This window comes from Dryobates pubescens, chromosome 19, assembly GCF_014839835.1.
Source record: "Dryobates pubescens isolate bDryPub1 chromosome 19, bDryPub1.pri, whole genome shotgun sequence".
NCBI classification, from domain to species: Eukaryota; Metazoa; Chordata; class Aves; order Piciformes; family Picidae; genus Dryobates; species Dryobates pubescens.
Genome location: NC_071630.1, coordinates 10,253,327 through 10,275,090, shown reverse-complemented (window position 1 = coordinate 10,275,090; position 21,764 = coordinate 10,253,327). Strand labels below are relative to the sequence as shown.

General features: G+C 38.9%; 1 protein-coding gene across 2 annotated transcripts in view; it reads right to left on the bottom strand.

The window, feature by feature from the left end:
- The window catches only part of CDH13 (cadherin 13), a 489,323-nt gene that overhangs the window by 309,380 nt on the left and 158,179 nt on the right, over positions 1-21,764 (bottom strand). For both annotated transcript variants that reach the window (XM_054169942.1, XM_054169941.1), the window contains exon 3: positions 7,203-7,411. In XM_054169942.1, coding sequence (XP_054025917.1) covers positions 7,203-7,411 — 209 coding nt within the window. The remainder of the gene's footprint in view (positions 1-7,202; positions 7,412-21,764) is intronic.

The window sequence follows — 21,764 nt, the reverse complement described above, 5'->3', positions numbered from 1 at the left end:
GTTCTGGTTGCTTGAGAGAAGAGACCAACCCCCTCCTGGCTACAACCTCCCTTCAGGTAGTTGTAGACAGCAATAAGGTCTCCCCTGAGCCTCCTCCTCTCCAGGCTAAACAATCGCAGCTCCCTTAGCATCTCCTCGTGGAGCTTGTGCTCAAGGCCTCTCACCAGCCTCATTGCCCTTCTCTGGACATGTTCAAGTGTCTCACTGTCCTTCTTAAACTGAGGGGCCCAGAACTGGACACAGTTCAAAATCATCTACTTTCACCTTTGAATCACTGTTAAACATATTTTATACATGTCTTAACTCTGCTTGCTGCTGAAGAGCACAAAGTCCTTTTTCCTGGATAAATATATCCCTAACTTCACATAAAGTCTGAATGTAGATTACTTGTAAAGAACTGAACATCCGCAGAAGCTAACACCTTCTTGTTTCACAGTCAGTTATTCATGTTTCCAGTCTATAAGACCATTTTTCTCTCCTTAAATAACCAAGTACTTCTCATTTACATGCTGAAGTTGCACACCGAGGGAAATAGAAGGAAAGCTAGCCCACACATTTGATCTAAGCATTTATACATACAGTGAATAAACTTACTCAACACTCTGCCCCAAAAAAGGAACATTAAGTTAATGAAAACCACCAGTGGCTCATGTTCTTTATAGTATTTTCTCTAGTATTCAACTCAATATGTAATTGTTGCTATGGCAACTGCCACATCTCTTGGCACCATAATAATTCTCAGATAAATGGATCTTTGTCAGAGCAAACTCCAAAGCCAGTGTATATGAAACCTGAATTTCTTTGGTGGTGGGCATCTGTGCAGCAAAGCTGGGAGTATAAATTCAGTCCAGGCCTGAGGGAAAGCACGAGCTTTTCACTGAGGTGAGGCTCTGCTGCAGAGCTGAGTTAAAGGGGGAGCATGGCAATATATGAAAAATCATAATGTCTGTGCACAGCCATGGGACTTGGAGGGTCACTCAGAAATGGTCCAGCAATGAGGTACAGCACACTGGTATGGCACTGTCAGACAAAACTTGTGCTTCAAGGGTTTGATCTGAAGTCTGCTGGAATCTGATTATTTCAGCAGATTCTGGATCATGCTGAAGGGCAAAAAGAGGAAGTAGGTGACTAGAATTTCTATGGAAAATAGCTTGTGCCAGTGGTTAAGAAGATTTCTTATGTAAAGGGAGCTCTTTGGTGTTTCCTGGACAGCAAGTGGTCTGCACAGAGGATTTGCATTAAAATATAGCCAAAAGGGCAGCTAAGTGTTACTACAGAACAGCCCATCAATGAGAACAAACTCTTGCTTTCATTGACATTAATTAAGATGTAGTCTGTGAAACCTGCAATGCAGCACTGCAGACTGAAAAAAAATAATGAAAAAAAAAAATAATTACATCCTTTCATTGGTGGGAGCAGCCAGTTACCAAAGTACCAACAACACACAGGTAATAAATTCTAAAATCACTTACACCTCAGCTTTTTCACTGTGAATTCCAAGTCAATAGGTATTTGTGGTATGGTAACAAACAAAAGAAGAAGCAGCAAGAAGTTAAACATTTGATGGCTAGTAGGAGAATGCCACTGTATCAAGCTTTCTGCCAAACTGAACACAATTCATCTTCTCAAGATGAATTTTCTTCTGTTTGCTCTTTAAGAAAACCCATCTTTTTATGCCTGAAGGCTACCTTCACATTCAGAGGCAAAGCATCTCCACAGCTTTTCTGAAAGCGGTATCCTATATGCTGTTTCCATCAGCATAATTATTCATAAGTGTATTGTAGATATTGATGCACCCTTGTGACTTACTCTATTTTGTGCCTTAAATGGAATGCAAAACATGATATTTTATTTATAAAGTGAATTACTTTTTTTTTTTTTCCCCAGCAAGTGTTATATGCAAAATCTAATAGCATGAAACTCTTTCAATCTATTTGTCAATATCTCATTGGAGAGTCCATTTCCATACTTTTGCACAGGCATTTTCAGCCTATTAGCAACTCTGGTCTAAACTGAAAAAATGCTAATATACATTAATGGGAATGATTGCTTGTGGTGGGGGAAAGGCCTGATTTTTGATCTTATTTTCCAAATAAATTATTGAACCAGCAGATGACTGAAAGCAACTATTTACTTCCTTGCATGAATATTTTTTTTCTGTGAAAGAATCCTGCATTCATAATAAGATTATTGATTCTTTATCATCTGTTCTGAGGCAGAAAGCCATACACAAAGGATTTAAGGCTCTAGGCACTTTTTATCTCATATCAATAAAATGTGCAATCTCCATCCCGCAGGGATAAAGCAAAGAGTAAGACACAAACAAGAAACGATAACGTTTAAATCCAAGGAGCTTAGTTTCATTGTTTCTGTTTGATACTTCAGGAAACAAAGGCACGGGTATAAAACAACTGGCACAAACATGTATATTCAGGCAGTGACTTGGTTGGAAGTAGAATTCAGGTCTACAAAACAGAAGTTTTTGGCCAGGTTGCCTTTCCTGCCCCCACTACAATGAATAGAGCAGAGTGCCGACATTCGGAACAGTGATGGTCAGATCAAGGAGGAAGTAGAAGAGGCATATCTGACTATCCCCTCGCTGTTAAGGAGTGGACTGGACAGAATAGCAGGACTAGAGCAACTTCATTTCCTCCAGAGTGAGGTACTGCTGGAGATGATTTTAAACTCTGTCTTAACATGCTGTCTCAGGGTGTGATCCTCCCTCTTATCTCTTCTTTTCTTTCTCCTGTTCCTTTTCCATCTAGTGCCTGGAAAGTGTCCTGAGGGTTTGACAGTTTTTATTTAATCATTTCAATTCTTCTATGTGGAAGACTGCTGAGCACCATACAGTGAAGTTACTACCAGACTGGAATTTCTGAATATCTGCCTGCCCTCTTATCTGCTTTAGTGCTGGACTCTTGATATCTCTTTTCTCCCTCCACCCCCCTGTGTCTGTGATTCTACAACAAATAAAAGTCCTTAAAAACTCCCTTTGCTGTGACAGAAAAAGGACTATATTTTGCCAACACACATGAAAAAAAAGGCAGAGAAATATTGCTTCCCAAGGTCTTCTTCTAGCTCACAGTGTACTAAGGGTATATTCATTAAAACCAGTATTCGATTAAAGAGGGAGAAGGTCTAGCAGACAACTGCTTTATTTAGCCTCGGAGGACACAGTTCAATTCCCAGTCTCCTGCCTTTTGCAATTCACAATCTGCTATGAGACTCTACAAAAGACTGGTTGCATTTTCCATCTTCCACAAAACCAGACTCTTTAAATAAATAAAAAAAATCTACCAATGGATGGGCAAATGCTCACATGTGATGAAATGTCCAACTTGTGGTTGTCCTACTATCTTCCTAAAAGAAACTAGGGCCTGGGTAAGATATAAGGTAAAATAATAAATAGTAATAATTTTCACTCATCCCCTCAGTCAGTTTGTTCCAACTAGGGTTTGCAATTTTTATTTTTTTTCCCCCATTAGGGACCTGAACCTTAGAAATTCTTTGAAGTATTCTGAAGGAACCCAAATTTCACTTGTAGAATCCTGGGTGAATCAAAACACTACCATCTCTCTTTTTAATATCACCAAGCATTCAAGTCTTGATGCTGTAAAAGGGTATTGAGCAAACACTGGGCAAAGTAGAGCAGCAGCACAGATGTGCATGCCTCACTAGCACTACCCCATGGTGAATACAAGTGAAATGAGTTTCTTTCACTGCGCACCTTGATGGCCTGAAGGTACAAGTGTGTACAGACAGGTAATTATTAAAAAGGTGCCACAATATAATGTTGCACCTTCCACAGGCCCATGGCAATGCTTCTGTGTACTTGTATTTCACACATCTCTCAAAAATGACAGGAGCTTTTTTGTGAATGCTCCTCTCTGTCAACACAGAAAACAAATCCTGCCAAAACCATGAAAGGAGGGAGGCATTAACAGCAGGTTGTAAAATGACATCTAACTACAATCTGATGTTCAGATTTTTGCTCTAATTTACATATGTACATATCTGTAGGCACACACATTAATGGTTTTGAAGGTATTTTGCAGGAACATCTAGACATATGGAAAAGCAGCAGTGCTGTATCTGTTCTTCTGTCACTAGACCCTGCAAAAGATTGTGTAATCGGAGAGCAACAGCCAAGTTGCCTGATGATGTTGAGGAATCATCTATCTTCTCCTGTTGTAGTCATGGCCTCTCTTTGATAGAAAGCTACAGGCTCTTCAGACCTAATCTGCTTCTGGCAGAAGAGTAAGAAAATATGTCCTTTGGATTCAAAAAGCAGAGTTAAATACCTAAGTGGCATTCCAATAGCCATATTCCAGACTATGCTATGGCCGTGAAGTTAGTTTAAGTGATCACATAGGACTGATCAGTGAGACCAGCTGCATCTCCAGCACAAAAGTCACACCCCTCCACTACTAGAATTCCAAATGTTTTTCTGCAACACTCCAGACTGCACCTAAAAATATTTTCAGTGCTACTCTGAAGTATGGTTGGTAGCAATCTGTAAATTTTAGAAATTATTCTCTTTCTTCCTGGGCTCAGACTGCCAGTTGGCACATTAGAGATCATTGTCAGACATTTCCAAACATATTGGGGATCTGCAATTGGAAACTTAACAATGGGATTTCACAGATGCAGGTTACATGCTTTCAGAAAAGAAATGGCAGTTGCTGGCAGTGGGGAAATACTTAAGTACTACTTATCTCTTAATTAAACAAGGTACTGTACTCTAAGTAGTGAATGCTAAGCAGCGCTCTAGCATGTGCTCATCTTAACCCTACAGAATTACAGTGAATTGCTAAGATTCCATCTGAGCATTTCTTAGCCAAGACTCCTTGCATAAACAGATGGAGCAGTTCTGCTGTTTCTATGCTGACATATTTAGACTGTGAAAGTGCAGGATTAAGTTCAAATTTATCATAAAATCACTTTAGATAGGACACTGTGATTTTTATATCTTTCTCAAATATGACAAACAGAATGACAACTGTCTGTGTTGTGTTCAAAACAGGCAAACAATAGCTGAAAGGGTTGGTAAAAATACTGATTTAACAGCTACGGAGTGCTGCATGAGGCCAGAGTAGGACAGCCAGACTCAAAGATCTTTATACTCCCTTGAAGGAGGGGATGATCCTCACTACATGGATTTCCTAGGCCAGATTAATGCACCATGTAACTCCAAATGGCTCTGCAGACACCAGGGATCACCATACTAAAAGGGCAGCAATCTAGTTATGAGCCAAATATCAAAGTCCATAAAGAAGTGATGAGTGCAGGTAGACAACTATGAGGGAAGACCAGCAAGTGGCAGAATGTGCCAGATATAGACTGATTTCCTCTCTGTGAAGCAACACAAAGTGGTTGGAACAGAATCCAGGACTGCAGCCAAATTAGACTTGACTTTTGAATGTAATATGGTAATAGATTTCAACACTAGGCAATAATTAATATTGTTGAAGCATTTTGAAGAGAGACTACTCAAAACCCAAATATGACATAAAGAGAAAAGGTCACTGACAAAGCTATGTCAGTCTGTGTAAATACACATCTGCTAATTCCTACTGATGAGACAAGATTTCCCCTAGACTGTAACTTCCATAGAATATCTTCCCTCAAAGACATTGAAGGGCTGATCTTCAAAGAAAATAATAACTTCAGAATATAATCCTCAGAGTCACATCTTCACACATAAACTAATCCCCTGAAGTTTAATTCCAGGCCTCCTCTCAGAGATGTCTCCTCTGTGGTTTCAGCAACTTCTAACTGAAGAATGAGAACATGCCATTTTGAAAATGCTCCTAGGATTTAAAAAACTTGAGTGAAAACAAAATCATCCGATCCTTCTCGTGAATGCACCAGCAAGAGCCTCTCTTGCTGGTTTTGCGACATTGGACAGCCAAGTGATGAGCTCGCTCCTGCAAGTGGAGCTTTCCTACTCTGGCAGTGCGTGGTCCTAAATGCACAGCTCTGCTATGTAAGAGATTCTCTCCAGTATGACCTTGTTAAAATTTAGTTTTGTGAAGAAAGAACATATTTGAATAATATTAAATTTCCTGTAAGTGTTTTGATCAGATCTCTGCAGTTACACATTCTGGTACTTTCTCTCACGCTGGCAATCTATAGTAACATCATATGCTGCTTAAAGTGTAGATCAAAACGTTTCTTCAGCCTTGACTTACATGTTTGCACAATCTTTCCTCTAAATTTGTGGGTTTTGTTGTGGGTTTTCTTGGTTGTTACTAGTTTGCTTTTGTTTCATTTTGTTGGTGGTGGTTTTATTTTTTACAGCAATATTTAAATTACACTAAGCCATTTTAGAAATGCAATAATAATGCTGGCAGTTGAAAGTCTAAATGCCAAGATAAGATAATAGATCAATCATTTTTTCATACTTACTTGAAACTACCGGTCTGTAAAGGTACCAGGCTTAATTGCCTAGCAAGTCACTAACATGTCTGCCTCCCTCCTAAATGCCATGACACAGAAATGAAGGCTGTCTCACATTTCCTTTTGTTACTTTCGTGGTTGTGAAGTAAACAATTCAATCACAACAATTCAATCAATCTGTGAAGCACTTTTCCTCTGTAGCATGGGGATAGTATTACACTTAAACTCAGAAGTGGAAACGAACTGACATTCAGTGGACAGGGTGGAACAAATATCACTAATGCATATACAGAGTGTAAATATGTGTTGCCATGTGTTTGCAGATGTTTATATAGATTAACATACAACAATATCAAATAAGCAGATACATATGGAAATTTAAATTCCAAAGCATGGGATTCAGGTGTAATTATCTGGGAATGAAGTGAATGTGAAGGTTCTGTAAATTCTAAATGACAGATTTAGACTATGATTTTCTAGGTTTACTTATGGCCAGACTGTGGTTCTCTGGCACAGCATACATCAGAAGAACCAGCCAATTTTAGTACTTGGGCTCTTTCATCCAAAACAATTATTTACATATGTTTGACATTTACACCTGAAGATGAAATGCACCTTTCAAAATGTGGAAAAATTGTATTTCAAATTAAACTAAATGCTAAAACATTACAGCAATATATGGACTGGAGAAGATTTTTGATCTCAGCTTACAGATTGAAACTTCTTACAGTCCTAGATGGCATGTGTAAATATCCAGCAGTATCTCCTTGGCACTGTGTTCTAGTGTTCTGCATTTATCTTACCTTTAATGCACCATGTCTTTCATTTGCTCCAACAATCAGAATTTCTGCCATATCCTCAGCATGCTCAGACCGTGCATGTACAAACAAGGCTCTGCCAGCTTCTGATATGTTCTTTAGCGCAACTAAAGACCCGTCGCGTTCCACCTTAAAGTCTGGGTTAGAAACTTCAAAGTTCAATTTGTTATTCCCCTTGCAGTCGTCAAATTCCACTGGGGGAAGAAAAAGAAAGAAAGAAAGAAAGAAAAAAAGAAAACAGGCAATTATAAGTATGCACTTTGAGAGACTTCAGTCTAGCTTGTCTACAGATCTGGGGAAGAAACATCTCCCAGTCTAAGGGGGAAAACTTTGAAAGAAGCTTTAAATTTGTGTGAGTAATTCATAGACAAATGTTACAAATATGTACTTTCAGAAGGAAGAGGAGATTTTGTCCATGCCTACTGGGAAGAAGTAGGAAAGAAATAAAACTCTTATCATTTTGTGATGTCTCAAATCAAATGAACAAAATGCTCACCTAGGTCTACAAATTGAGCAGTAGCAGTTATCCTCCTCATCAAAACCCTGGATCTCTACAGGGTGTTCTGCTGAAATTGGTTTACAGAATATTCAACATCATAGTCTGCATGACAGAGAAACCAAAGTGTAACATTTCCCACTAACTAGTAGGACAGTGATATAGAGCATGAGCTGCACTATCAGTATAGCTAAGGATAATGAGAATTTGAAATTAAACTGTAGCTGTCAATAACCCTTTTCCACCTTACATGGAAGACTTACATTATTTAGGAAAGATAGAATAAATAGAAACAGGTCTCTAAAGTACAGAAGTTTGAGACGTGGCTTCATGTTCCTTCTCTGAGTGTCCTTTTTACAAAATACTGGAAAAACACATCAGTGATCTAGCTACCAGATATATAATTAAGAGGTCTGCAACACAAACCTTTACTTGCCAAGTAAAAGTTTCAGGCTTTTACATTTCTGAACAATATAATTGCATGTGAAGCAGCTTTCTTGCAGATAGTCTCTTCTGTATTCTCTACCTGCTCCTTGAGTTACTCCATCTGTAGACTGTTCATTTATCTGCATGCTCTTGCTATTTTATTTCATATTTAATTTCTATTGGATCTTTAAAAACTGCATTATACTTTTAGAAACAAATGCAGACAGCGGTACAGACTACAGAAGATCAAAGACAATGGAATTTTAGTAAAAATACAAATCTTTTCATGATTGTTTAAATTCACTGATAGTAGAGGGCCATGCAACACTCCTGGGAAGTTACACACAAAGCCTCTTCATCAAATTTTTCATCTATTTGCAGGCATACCAACTTGAAGACACAGCTTCTAAAGGACCTCATAGAGATCTGAATTTCAGAATAAGGGCACAGAATATGAGGTGTGGGACATGACTTGTCAAATTTGCAGTGGGGGGTTGACCTTGGGCTACACCCTGATGCCCGCCCAGCCACTCACTCACTCCTGGCCTTTGACAGGGTGGGAGGAGAAAACAAGATGAAAAAGCTTGTTGGTAAAGATAGTGAGGCAATTTAACAATTACAAACTAAAGAGAAGTGACCTGGGGAAAATTAATTTAATTAATAAAATAGACTTGTATGTTGAGAAAAAAAAGATAAAATCATAGTATCATAGTATCAGTCAGGGTTGGAAGGGACCACGAGGATCATCTAGTTCCAACCCCCCAGCCATGGGCAGGGACACTACACACTAGATCAGGCTGGCCAGAGCCTCATCCAGCCTGCTCTTAAACACCTCCAGGGACAGCGCCCCAACCACCTCCCTGGACAACCCATTCCAGGGCTTCACCACTCTCATAGTGAAGAACTTCCTCCTCACATCCAGCCTGAATCTCCCCACCTTCAGCTTCATTCCATTCCCCCTAGTCCTGTCACTACCTGTGAAATGAAACCCAGTCCTTCCATCTCTCCCTTCCTTTTTTCCCAGGCTCCATTCCACTCCTTCACTCCCAGGTCCTTTGCCATCTCTTCCTGAGCAGTATGGAGGAATAAAGGACAGGGGTTGTGGTTGGTATCTCATGGCTCCTCTGCCCAGCTACTCACTCCTTACACTTCTTCCCTGCTCCAGCATGATCTCCCCCTACAGCATGGAGCTTCCTTCAGACCTACCAGTGCGGGGTCCTCCCAGGGCAGCAGGAAATCCCTGCTATATCACCTGGAGCCCTTCGTCCTCCTAGGTCCCTGAGCCCACACTACTCTCTTACACTTTTTCCCCACATTTCCAAGCAAAGTTTTGCCCCTGCCTCAAATGACACCACCTGTGTCTTGGAGGGCTCAGCTGCAGGCCCACCTGGAACCAGCTGTAACCACCCAGAAGTGGCTGGTACTTGCCTGGCACCTGCTGTGTCCAGCACAGGCCAGGCTGGCTTCTCCCCACAGAGGCCCTTGAAGCCCCAACATACCAACAGCATCCAGCCGTGGGGTTTTAAAAGAGCAAAGTTGAGCTCCTTTGAATTTGTGCCTGGCTATGCACTTGCTGAGATGAGTCCGGATGCTCCAGTCACCACAGCCTCATGCACAGCAATTTTCCCAGCACCTGAAGGATCAGCTTCTGCACAAGTTTAGGCTTACTTACATATTTTAAACTAAAAACTGCTCCCATTTCCTACACTTTACTTGAGGGCAAGAGAACTATCCTTGGATTCACAGTGGGATAAGAAACCAGAATTTCATCAGCCCATTTTCTATTTTATTGAATTTTGCTGAAAGCAAGAGAGATTATAAATATAAAAGAAACAAAAGGCTCTTTCCCCTTGGATACTCCAATGCCTCCAGACAAGCCTATCTTGGTCTGTCATGCCGCAGCCCCCTGCTTGCAAAGTCTTACACCTCAGTAAAAGCAGGGGAGGAACACACAGAGCTTGGGAGCAAAGGCAGCAGTTTAAAACAATTTCACAGCGCCCAGACTGTGCTGGTGTCCATGTTGCTCTCGAGGCCTGAGAGCTGCTCATAAGGGTCTTTGCTCACAGCAGGATTTTGATGGAAGGCTCTTTGTTAGCAAGGCCTTCCTGGTGTAAAACCAGCCGATGCAATTTATGTTGGTGATGTGACAGGTGGTTAAACAGATTCACTGCAATCTCCTAAAGCTATCAACACACAAAAAAAGATGAAATTTTCCTGTCACCATAAGTGGGGGAAGTTGAAATTCTCTATACTAATCATTGTATAGATTTCAGCCGTGATGAATTCTGAGTAGATTCAAGTCTAATTTATTTTCTTCCTTGCTTTAAAAACAAACAAAAAAAAAAGGCAAAACAATGAAACAAGGTCTTAGGAAGGTAACTTGTTATATCAAATATATATGCACTTGTCACTCCAAAACTGCTGGATCTACTGTCTGTTAATAGCTTACAGCTGGGAAAATTTGGCATCACTCTGAGAAATTAATTATGTCAGGAGTAAAAAGTTTATTACAAAAAAAAAAAAAAGGCCTAACAAAAGCTATGTTAAAGTCACCATTTAAAAACAATTTAATAGATCAGAGCTATAGCATCACACAGCCAAACACCACAGTCACATTAAGAGGAGGCCTTGCTGTGCTGTGCTTCTAAAGGGAGGTGAAGCTGGCTGGGACTGCACTTCTCCCACCTTGCTGCTTAGCTCTCACAAACTTTGAGATTCCAGCATTGCTGCCATCTGTGTGCACTGCCGAAATACAAAGCCACATGCAGATTCAACACATGGAATCAGAAGTACGTGGCTCTATATTCTGTACTCCCTTAGAGTATGAATTTGACACTTTAAGACCTTTTATATTTTGTTCATCTATTGACCTTGTTTTATGAAACCCTGCAACTTTTCCCAACAAGAACAGAAGCAGAGTTTTCTGAGACTGGGAAACAGCCTTCTTACCGTATCTCATCCAAAAATATTAATGCTTTCAATTCTCAGTTCTGACACAGAAGCAAGAGTATTTGGCAAGGTTAATAACAAGGAGAGGGAAAGAAAATGAAAAGGCTCTGAGAAGTACTGATACATAGGAGAAAGATTGGAAGTGGGTGATCATAAGGATAGAAAATACTGAAGATAGTTTGGACTGGGGGCCAACAGAAATGAAACTGAAGCCAATTGTTAAGGAAGTTGAGAACCGTAGCTTTAGATAAAATTCCTAGTCCAAAGTTAGGGGCAAATTTCCCAGAATGAGGTTGCTTTCTGTATAGGGACACAGGGAACTTCACATAAGATTTCATTGCACTTCTAGTCCTTCTCACTGGGAGTGTTTGCTTTCTTAAACTTGTGTGGGTTCTGGGGAAAAGCCAATGCAGATATCCTGAGTTTACAGTATTTGAGTTGCCTGTACCAGGCTCCAGTAGCAGCTACATAGCCTAAGGAGCTCGCCCTGACTCTGCCCATGCTTTTCTGCCCAGTAGGATATAAAACCTACACATTGCTGATGTTCTAAAGACCATAGCCTGTTGAATATAGAGCATGAAGGATTTTTAGGTTCTGTTCTCCAGTGAAGAAAACTTGCTTTGTACACAAAGCCTGTCTACAAATCACTGTGTAAAAACTGTAGAGAGTAATTAAATAATTCATTCATTCCCATGTCTTCTGGTAAGAAACTAGGCAGAGTTTTGTGTGTACCAGTTGTAGGCAGGTTCAGATGGATATTGAAGAAAGCTTTCCAGATAACCTTTAAAAGAGGGTGCTGAGAGCATACCTGCCATTTTCAATTTCTAACATAAGGCTAATCAAATACCAGTTTAATCCCAAATCAGTAAGACCGATGTCAGTCAGTACCTGATCGTGCTTCAAATAAAGAGGATGGACTAGGTGGCAAATAAAAAGTCTTTTCCACACATAAACATTGTAGATACAATTAATTTCCCTGATCTTTTAGGTCTACATTAGGCCAATATATGTGAGGTTCAATCAAGAAGACAAAAACTATCAAATACAATGAGGTAACCACTGCATCTTCCTTCATTTCTTAATCACATAGCTGAGTCCTGGACACCAAACATTTTTCCAATACTGAAGGAAATTTGGGCATAGCAGTAAGAACAAAATGAACAAGAACACACAAGAAAACAGCTCAAGGTGTTCTAAGGAGAAATTAAATTGTGAAGAAGGTGGTATGGATCTCTGTTTTCAGAAGTAAAACCTCCTATTGCAAAGAGCTCTAATAAGCTCTTTTCAGGCTAGCATTTAAATGATCCTCAGACACCAAACAAATAAAAGTAGAAACCAAAATCTATGCCAGCTGGATGGACAGTTCATGCTGTAAGGAGTCTGCCAGGGTTCATGGGTCCAAACTGTCTGGCCATCTGCCTACAATGAAGAGGTGGTATCCCAAGACACAACTCTTGTGTGGCAGCCATGATGATGCATGGTCCTTACAACTACATATGATGATGTTTGTGATGTTCATGCATTTGTCACAGAGGCAAAGTGTGAGGAAAGCCATGAAATGGATGCTGCTGCTCATACCACCCAGCTGCATTGTAACAGATTGGACAAATGTCAGCCTGAGGAGAGGCCACACACACTACAACCTCCAACATGTTCCTGCACACTCACTGTGTGTTGGAGCTTAAGGACTTAAGATTACAAGCACCTGGGTGCAAAGATCATTTGTTCACTCTGTGTCTGTGCAGGTCTTGCAACAAAATGATTCATGTTTGGTACTCAAGGTGCTACAGAAGTGTAGGGGAAAACCAAACCAAATCAAAACAAACCAAACCAAACCCCAAACAAACAAAAAACCCATAAGTAACTGTTTAGCTATAGCCCTGAATTGTTCATAATTCTACACCAGACATGACTAGTGATTGTCCCTCACAGTCAAAAAGCAAATAGGCAATTAAAACAATGATCTAATATTTCTTTACATAAAGACAGAATTCATTGTTTACTGATGACTCTGTTGATGTTCCTTGTCATGCTCCAACTTCCAAATGAACATCTTTATTGTGTTTAATATGCCACATGGTATGAAACTGGCTCCAAAACACCTATTCAAGAAAAATGAATACACTGCCAAGCATCTCCCAATGAAATACAACATGCATGTCACTCATCACGCTCTCTTAATTTCTCAGCCTCTTATATTAGACTTTTATTCCTTTTAATAAAGAAAGTTCATTCACATGTGAATTGTACAGAGTATTTCTGTCCACCAAGCAATAATCATTATTTGTAACACTTGCATGCATCCCAAGGCTTTAATCCCTGACTTTCAGTTAATCATCATCAAAGGGTCTGTTTGAAAAGGGATTCTTTTGCAAGATCCCAGGTACATTACTGTAACGATAGGCAGTTGGAGTTGTGGTTGGAAATACTACCCTTTATAGAGCTCAGCATGAAATCTCAAGTTTCTGGGATTCATCATTTCAGTGAATCCCATTCTCTCTGTTATGATATGCCACATATGTGAGGTTTCCACACAATTGTGATATTTATGATAATGAACCACAGATGTTTCAAATACCATTTTAAAACACTGAAAGGTTAGCAGTTGGATTTCTTGTAAGCTATAAAAAAGAAAACAAGCTGAAATAGATTTTTTTTATATATCCAAAAGCATATATTAAGCTGATATATTCCACTTCCAGAGGAAGATTCTGATTTTAATTCTCAGAAGTTTAATTGGTTTTGAACAGAAATACAGAATCCATAATTTTCTCTCTGATAACATCTCTACAGAAGTATTTGGAATAGTTAAATATATGTATTTGTCTATAAGGACACAAAAACTTACTCTGCATGTCTCTATGTACAGATACTTATACTCTCATGTTAGCTGATGATAGCTAGCAACAAAATGGCTTCTAGGTGAGGAAATTTCACACTGAAAATGCACATCAAACACACACAGAGACTTAATTACTCTATCAATGATGATTAAGAGGTTTTTCTGTAACTACAACCTAGCCTTGCTCAAATTGGTGGGAATTACAGAATCAAGCAAATATCCTCTGTATTTTTTCTTATCTTTAGCAAATAACTTTAGCTTATATTGAAGCCACATCTGTGAGAGGTCTAGAGATGCAACAAATGTACATGACACCTGCGCACAGGCAACTCAGCTTTCCAGCTCATCAGGGATCCCTCAACTCTGCAAAAAGTATTCCCAGCTCAATGGTATTAACGGAAGAGTGAAGTTAGGCAGAAACTGGAAAAGCCGAGCTTCATTATCTACAGAAAGAAAAATGATGGTTGAAGCAAAGAGACATGCTTCAGAGTGCTTTTGTTTTGTATTGAAATTCAGAAAGTACCATGACCTAGCAAAGCTCTTGTTAGCAATAAACATTTACACTGAGTGAAAGCAGCAGGCACGTAGCTAAGGAGATGGTGACCGGCCACTTTGACACTGTTTCTCATACCACCAAATGCCTGACTCAGGTACAGGGAGTCACTCAGCAGCCCAACACAAGCTAATAGAAATGCAAAGTGTTATCAAGAGATAAATTATTCTTTCAGTGCACAGAGGATGAAATACATCTGGAACCAACACAACTGGACAACCTAAACCTTTTGAGTTTACAAACTTTTCAACTAATGACAAAGGCAGCTAAAAGCAAATGAGTGCTAGCTTTTCAAACCAGCAATATTGTCAATCAGGAGAAACAGCTTCCTTCCCTTCCTTTGAGATGCCTTCAAAATAATCTCTGGAACAGGGGTTTTGGCAGAGAGCCCACAGCATGGGTTGTTTTCTGCAATATCTGAATTGCTGGAGGAAAAAGAATAGAAAGAAACAATAATGCTGCCCCGTGGCACTTTTGAGGGCAGACTTAAAGATAAGGTCAGTGGCTAAGTCAGTCAAGTTTTTCCTTAAGATATGAGGTTATAATTATTTCATATCTAAAAACGCTCTGGAATGGGCTGCCCAGGGGGTTGTGGAGTCTCCCTCTTTGGAGATATTCAAGACCTGCCTGTATGCATTCCTGTGTGACCTGGTGTAGGTGATCCTGCTCTGTCAGGGGGGTAGGCTGGATGATTTTTCAAGGTCTCTTCCAACCCCTAAAATTCTGTGATTCTGTAACTAATAGATTCGTAGCTTAGAAAAGCTAAAACAGTACCCAAATATTTCTTTGCACAATAAAACCTTACCAAATGTTAAAGAAAATGAACAAAATTAATTCTATTAAAAACCTTTTTGCAAGGTTTTTCAACAATTTAATGTTAAAATCTACCTCTGCAGCAGAATTGCTACAGAATTATTAAATAAATAAATCCAACAAGCTCTAGTAGGTTATTATCTACCACTGCCTGTTTATCATTCTCTTCCATCTATATAATTTCTTCATGTCCCTGGAGTAAATTAAAATTATGACCTATTTAGCATCCAGATAGACAGAAACTGAGGAAATATGAGCAACAGTGCAATGTTTATCAAAATACAACAAGAATTGCTTAATATAAATACATGTCCCTGTTCAACTTCTCTGGAAGAGCAAGTACTAAACAACAGATTTTATCCTTGCACACATTTATAATGTCTAGAAAAACAAACTGATTACCTAAGCTGTCACACAACCCCACATAAATTACGTATGATGACCAAATTTGTGCACAGCCCTGTTACAGTGCAAAAATTAGGCTAACAGTTCATCCAGCGGGCACTAGGATGTGTGTATCTGCCCCTCAGGGAATACCTTTTCTGCAGTATAAATGGTACCTATTAATAGACACAGGTTTTCTTCTGTGCTATCAAAATGCTTTGTGAGAATATACACAGATGGGAGATAAGCATCCCATAGATCAAGTCAAGAGATTCCACCCAGAAATCATCTGCAGCCATTGAAAGATGTGACATTTTCACTGGTAGAATCACACCTGTCTATGTTCTGCATTACCTGGCTACCAGCAATAGTTCTAGCAGAGCTGGAAATGTTGCTAACAGTCTGAGATTCTGTAAAGCAGGTCACCTGAGCCATGAGTGATAGCAGACTAAAGGTTCTCTCTGCCGTTGTGTAATGTGTATGTTATGTGATTCCAGAACAAGTGACATGCTCCCTGCTGCAGAACCACTTTAGCAATGCTCTGCTCTCTCTCCTCACCTTTTGCTAAACTCAGCTCTGCACTCTGACATCTTTTCATGTCTCAACAAGCTCTGCCTCTCTTCCCCTGGCAGATCACAACACCCTGGGACTAAATACAAGTGTCATGTCAGGTACTCTGAGCTAGAGTTGAACAGCCCTGCCCTAAACCCGGAAGCATGACAACAGGCTTCAGCCCAACACTGAAGCAAAATGTATTATTAGTCCTGCAGCACTGAGGCTGCTGTTCGGGATTCCAGTATTTTCACAGAGAATAGAGTGCTATATGAGGAAAGTGGCTCCATCAGCACCAAACTCAAGGGTTCCTGCCTTTTTCAGCACAGACACGTTGCTGCTGCTTCTTGTCTTTCTCCACTATTTCCCCTCTTTCCTTTGTCCTGCAGAGGACAATCCCTCAATGGCATCTCATGTTCTTTGGCAGATTTGTTCTACCAACAGGGTTCCATCAGCAGTCTCTGGCTTCTTGAAATGCTACAATCAAAACTGAAGGCATACCCTCCTTCCCTCGGCAGACTTCAGCTCCTGTTACATGATACCTTCACATATCGTTTTGCTGCTTATTCTCTCATTTAGGACAAAAATCTAATCAAGTGGAAGGACTTGTAATGAGTTGCTCTCAGCTGGAAGTTATCTTGACTTATTTATTACAATGTAGACATATTATTGACTGATCTCTTGGGTCAGTGGCTGCATTATAAGGCATGATAATACTATAGCTTCTGCTCTAAGCCCTAGATAAAAAATTACTGTTTCAACAAAATTGTGATGTCAGTGAGTGTGTCTGAAGAAAAATATAAAAATCAAAATTTTAAATGTTATATCACATCATAAGTCATTGATCTCCTGAGCACAATAGATAGTCCAGTTTAAATAAAGCTGTTGTCTCTCTGCAAATGCAAAGAACATTTCAACTGATACTACATTTGTGGAGCTAGGCTGTCAAACTGTCACTTCTGTGGTGGAATATGATGTTACTTTATTAACACTGTGTTGATTCTGAACAGTGTAGATGACCACAAATCCAGAAGCAAGATGTAGAAAATACTCTTTTTAACTTTGTTAGTTTCAGTGGAGGAGTTTCCCATTGCAATGCAGATAGATTATCAATATTATTCCATTTTAGGAGATTTACTTAACATTTTGGTAAAGAACCCCAGGAGAATATAACACAAAAATAACTTCAAGATTCTTACAGAATCTTCACTTCCTGAGTCTGAGACACAAGCAGAAAGAATCAACGGCATTCAAACATATTTAATATGTTTTGGCTTTGCAAATTGCTGTGAAAACTTTGCCAATATTAAATTAACTGTATCCTATAGTAGAGGAAGATGGGACAGAAGTCTGAGTTTGTACAAGAATTCCCTGTGGGATATACTGGACAAATTCCTTCAAAATCTGACTGAATAAGCACACTACTGACCATGAATTTTCTTGGCTTCTGCACAAGCACTCATCTGATCTCTGAGCAGTTACCCTAAGTGCTACCAAACCCAAATTTCTTGATATATGTTATTTTTTGAAACCTAATCAGTTGAGGTTGTATTCAGGAGGAGAAACAGAAGCCCAGGAGACTTAACTATGTAAATAAATTACTGCCAGCAGATGTTAAAAGATAACAACAAGCAATCACTCACAGAAAATAACTACAGTTCAGCCAGCACAGAAAGCACCTTATGTATGTGTTTAAAATGTCTCCAAAGCCACAAATTTATTTAGCACGGGTTTCAGTGAACTATACAATTAGCCACAGGTCATGGGGATTTTATCCCTCAAGTTCACAATTAAAACTGTTTGCCTTCAAGGTTGGTTTGTCATAATTGGAGTGATCTGTCATTTCTTAATGTGATTTGTCATCACTTCTTGTTTCCTTTTTTTTTTTTTTTCCTTTTCCTTAATGGAACAAACCTCTGTCAATGATCAGCTAAGATCATTTTTTATCATGAAGCTTAAGTTAATTTCCATTAAATTAAGATACATTATTAGATGAACAGAAGATTCACTAAGTTTTTCACCTATTTAGTTTACCTGAAGTTTGGGCCCTTAGTAAGAAAGCTTACTAATGGACAGAAATTAAATACTGGGCCTCAGTGAAGAAACAGATGTTTTGTCTGCTTCTTTGAGAGGGAACTACAAATAATCCAGTGATCTAAGAATAAAGTTACCTTCATTCTATAGCAAAAAAGTTACTTTTGTTCTATACCAAATCCATGGCAGCCACTCTCACCCTTATGCATTCTCCTTTTCAGAGACAGCAGAGAAAATATTGCTTGGCATATCTCTCTTGCTTTAGCAGTACATTGAGACAAGAAGTCAAAGTGCAGGAGCTTTTCATTAAATAAACTATCAATATAAAGTGCTTTTTACACATTACCCACAGACACTGTGCAGAGGCAATATTGCATCTATCGTCTCAATCTCGTGTCTTGGTTTTACCTTCTCTGTGAAATTACAGCTAATCTGTACTGCAACTGTGGGTTGCACAGACTGCTTCCTTACCTCAACACTGATAAGAAGCAAAACTTCTGGTCAGCACACGCTAGGAAATGCTTAAAAAACCCTAAATATGTGGATATCTACATACAGCTGCCCTTCTGGAATCATATCAGTTATAAAAGTCTTTCCTGATGTACGAGAATGTTTTTGTCAAAGGCATCCCCAGGAATAAAGCTTTCAGCTTGTGCCATGTGCCACTAATTTCCAAATAGCACATAATGGTAGGAGTTTGTTTCAGAAATAGAGAATGACACCTCATTTACAATACATAAAAGGAAATGAGAGTGAGTAATAAATCCACTGTGTAATGCTTTCTTTTCAAAATGGATACTGTAGGTTGTTGGCTTATTTTCCCAGTTGCTAAATGAGTAATTCAGTGTCTAAAAATCTGCTCAAACCATTTTATACAGCAGATTATTCAACTTTCCCAGTGAAAAGCTGAAACAAAGTTCCTCCTGTTTACCTTATCTTCTCCTCCAATGAACCTGACAGAGAAATAACAATTTCTCTTGGTACTTTTTACTAAGTTGTCTCAAATGAGATCCTTCAACCTTTTTTTTTGTTTGTTTGTTTTTAAGAGTCACCAGTAGCAAGCTGATATTTCCAGTTGCATCCAATAAATGTTCAAATAACAGGCCTACACGTCTTTTCAATCCTCAGTCTGAAAGTTTAGCTATTAAAATACAGCCCTTGGACCCAGTTTATGAGAAGCCTTCCAGAAAGACTTCAAAAAATCTAAATTGTATTTAAATTTGCAAAATTATTTGGTAGTAAAGCTTTTGTTTCACTCAAGTATCAAGCCAATTCCAACATGCAGCTCATTCTATGAATCATGGAAAATCAACTGCTTAATTGCATCCTGCTAAAGTACAAAACTTGATATTAGCAAGGAAAGCTACCTTTCAAAACACTGCTGGATTTTAAACTTGCTCAACTTACTGTCATCTCTTGCAGACGGTAGCAGCGCTTGACTAACAGTTACAGAGCCAAATAACCTTGGTTTGAATTTTGACTCTCACACTAAGATCAGACAAGTAGCACTGCTGAGAACAATGTAATTAAAATTGCACCATGTAATCTTGCTCTGCACAGCCATTCCCAGAGCAGCTCCCATTCACATCAAACACAGGCTTTTATACTGTAAAGAAAGACAGGCTTTGGCATCTTCCACAAAAGAACTGACCTGAGGGAAAGTATATTATGTCAGTCAGGATCTTCTATAAGCACCCTGAAATTTGTTTACATAGATAAAGTAACGAAAGAACATCATGCTGCTGAAGTCTCTTCCTCTTTATAACAACTAAGATACAATGAAAAACCCCAAACAGATAACACGTACAATCGCAATTATTTGATGAGCCAGGTGACACTGCTATTAACTTTTGCTACTTTAACAGGTGGCATTGCTAAACCTGCTCACATTTGAACAAGTAGCATTGCATTTGAAGCAAATGATAAATAAAAGTGTCAATTCCTCAACACAATTTACATTTCAAATATGCACTGTGGTTGGTAGTGCTGTTTGGCCTCTTGCTGCTTTACAAAGCAGAATATCTCCCTTTTCACGTAGGACTCTGTACATAACACTTCCAGACTAAAGTTTGCGCCAATGCAGTCACAAGGTAAGGTTGTGATCAATGTAGTCTTTGATTCCAAGCCTTTCTGTCAGTTTCAGGAATATAGATCAGGTTGATAACTGACAGTTTCTGCAGAAAGCTGTGAATAATAAATAGCTCTTTTGTTTTTTCCCTTACATTAAACAAATAGTCAACAGGATACAATTAAAAACTATCTGAGCCAGCATCTCAGATATGAACACCATCATTGGGAGATGTTTGTAGGAAAAAAGCATAAACCTGTGAAATAAAAACAGCCCATCACTAGTGTGGAGATTAAGGAAATCAGAATACCCTTAGTGAATAACATTTCTCTATAGATACCTAGCTTCGTATTTCTTATAAATATCTTTCTCCTTTTTTTCATACGATGATGATCTCACTGGAGAGATGCTGTCTTAGGACATGGTAATTACAGTACTAACCTGGTAATCAATATGCAACTATTACTTTATTACTGAGTATTCTCTTTAAATTTATTAAAATTACAGTTATCCTAAAACTAGCTGAATTCCACCCACCATAACAGTTGCCAGTGTAACAACATTTGCCAGTCATTCAGTGGCCAATCTACATCTAGTCCATTTGTATTTAACTTCTAGTGTTTATTTTCATTTTTCCAAGTCAAATGGATGAATAAAGCACCATTTCTCATTTTCCCTTCACTTTCCTTGGAGTTGGTATAGGTGCCATTAATTGCCAGTGCTCTGATGACCCTAGAGAGGATTAGGGATACAGGTTTTCCACCCCATCGCCTGTTTTTGCAGCATTATAATGCAGAAACCTTAGCACATCTATTTGAATAACTGTCTCTTCTCTTTCACATTAGAATAACCATAAAGATTATAATGCTCATGAAGTTTAAAGAGGTAAGATAATAATCACTCAATCTTTACTTTGCTTCTGGTTATAAGCTCATTAGAGAAAAAAAAAAAAAAGGCCAAAACCCAACAGAAAACAAAACACTAAAATCTGTGCATTTTTCCAGCTCATGTCCCCTTCTAAATTATTAGTCTCTTGTGACAAATAAAGCACCCTCCTTCTGTACACTGATATACCTCATTTGTGTGACTCTTTGCTAATGGCTGCAGTCATGACAAACAGAATTAATTTGACAACTGCGATTTACCAAACGTTTTCACGTGGCACAATGTTATGTATTTATACACATGGCTGCCTAACAACTTTGTAGTAGTTCTATCTGGGAACTGAGGCACAATTAAAGAATTATGCTACATCACAGAGTGCAGATGAGACATATATAGGTATAGGAACAGAAAGGTTATCAGGATTCATCACCTAGCAACAGCTATTGTATCATCTGCTCCATTGTCTAGCAAGTATCTACCATGAATTATACTCTAGACTCCATTGACTAGTGAGTTAACTTGGTGGTTTGAAGTTTAAACGAACT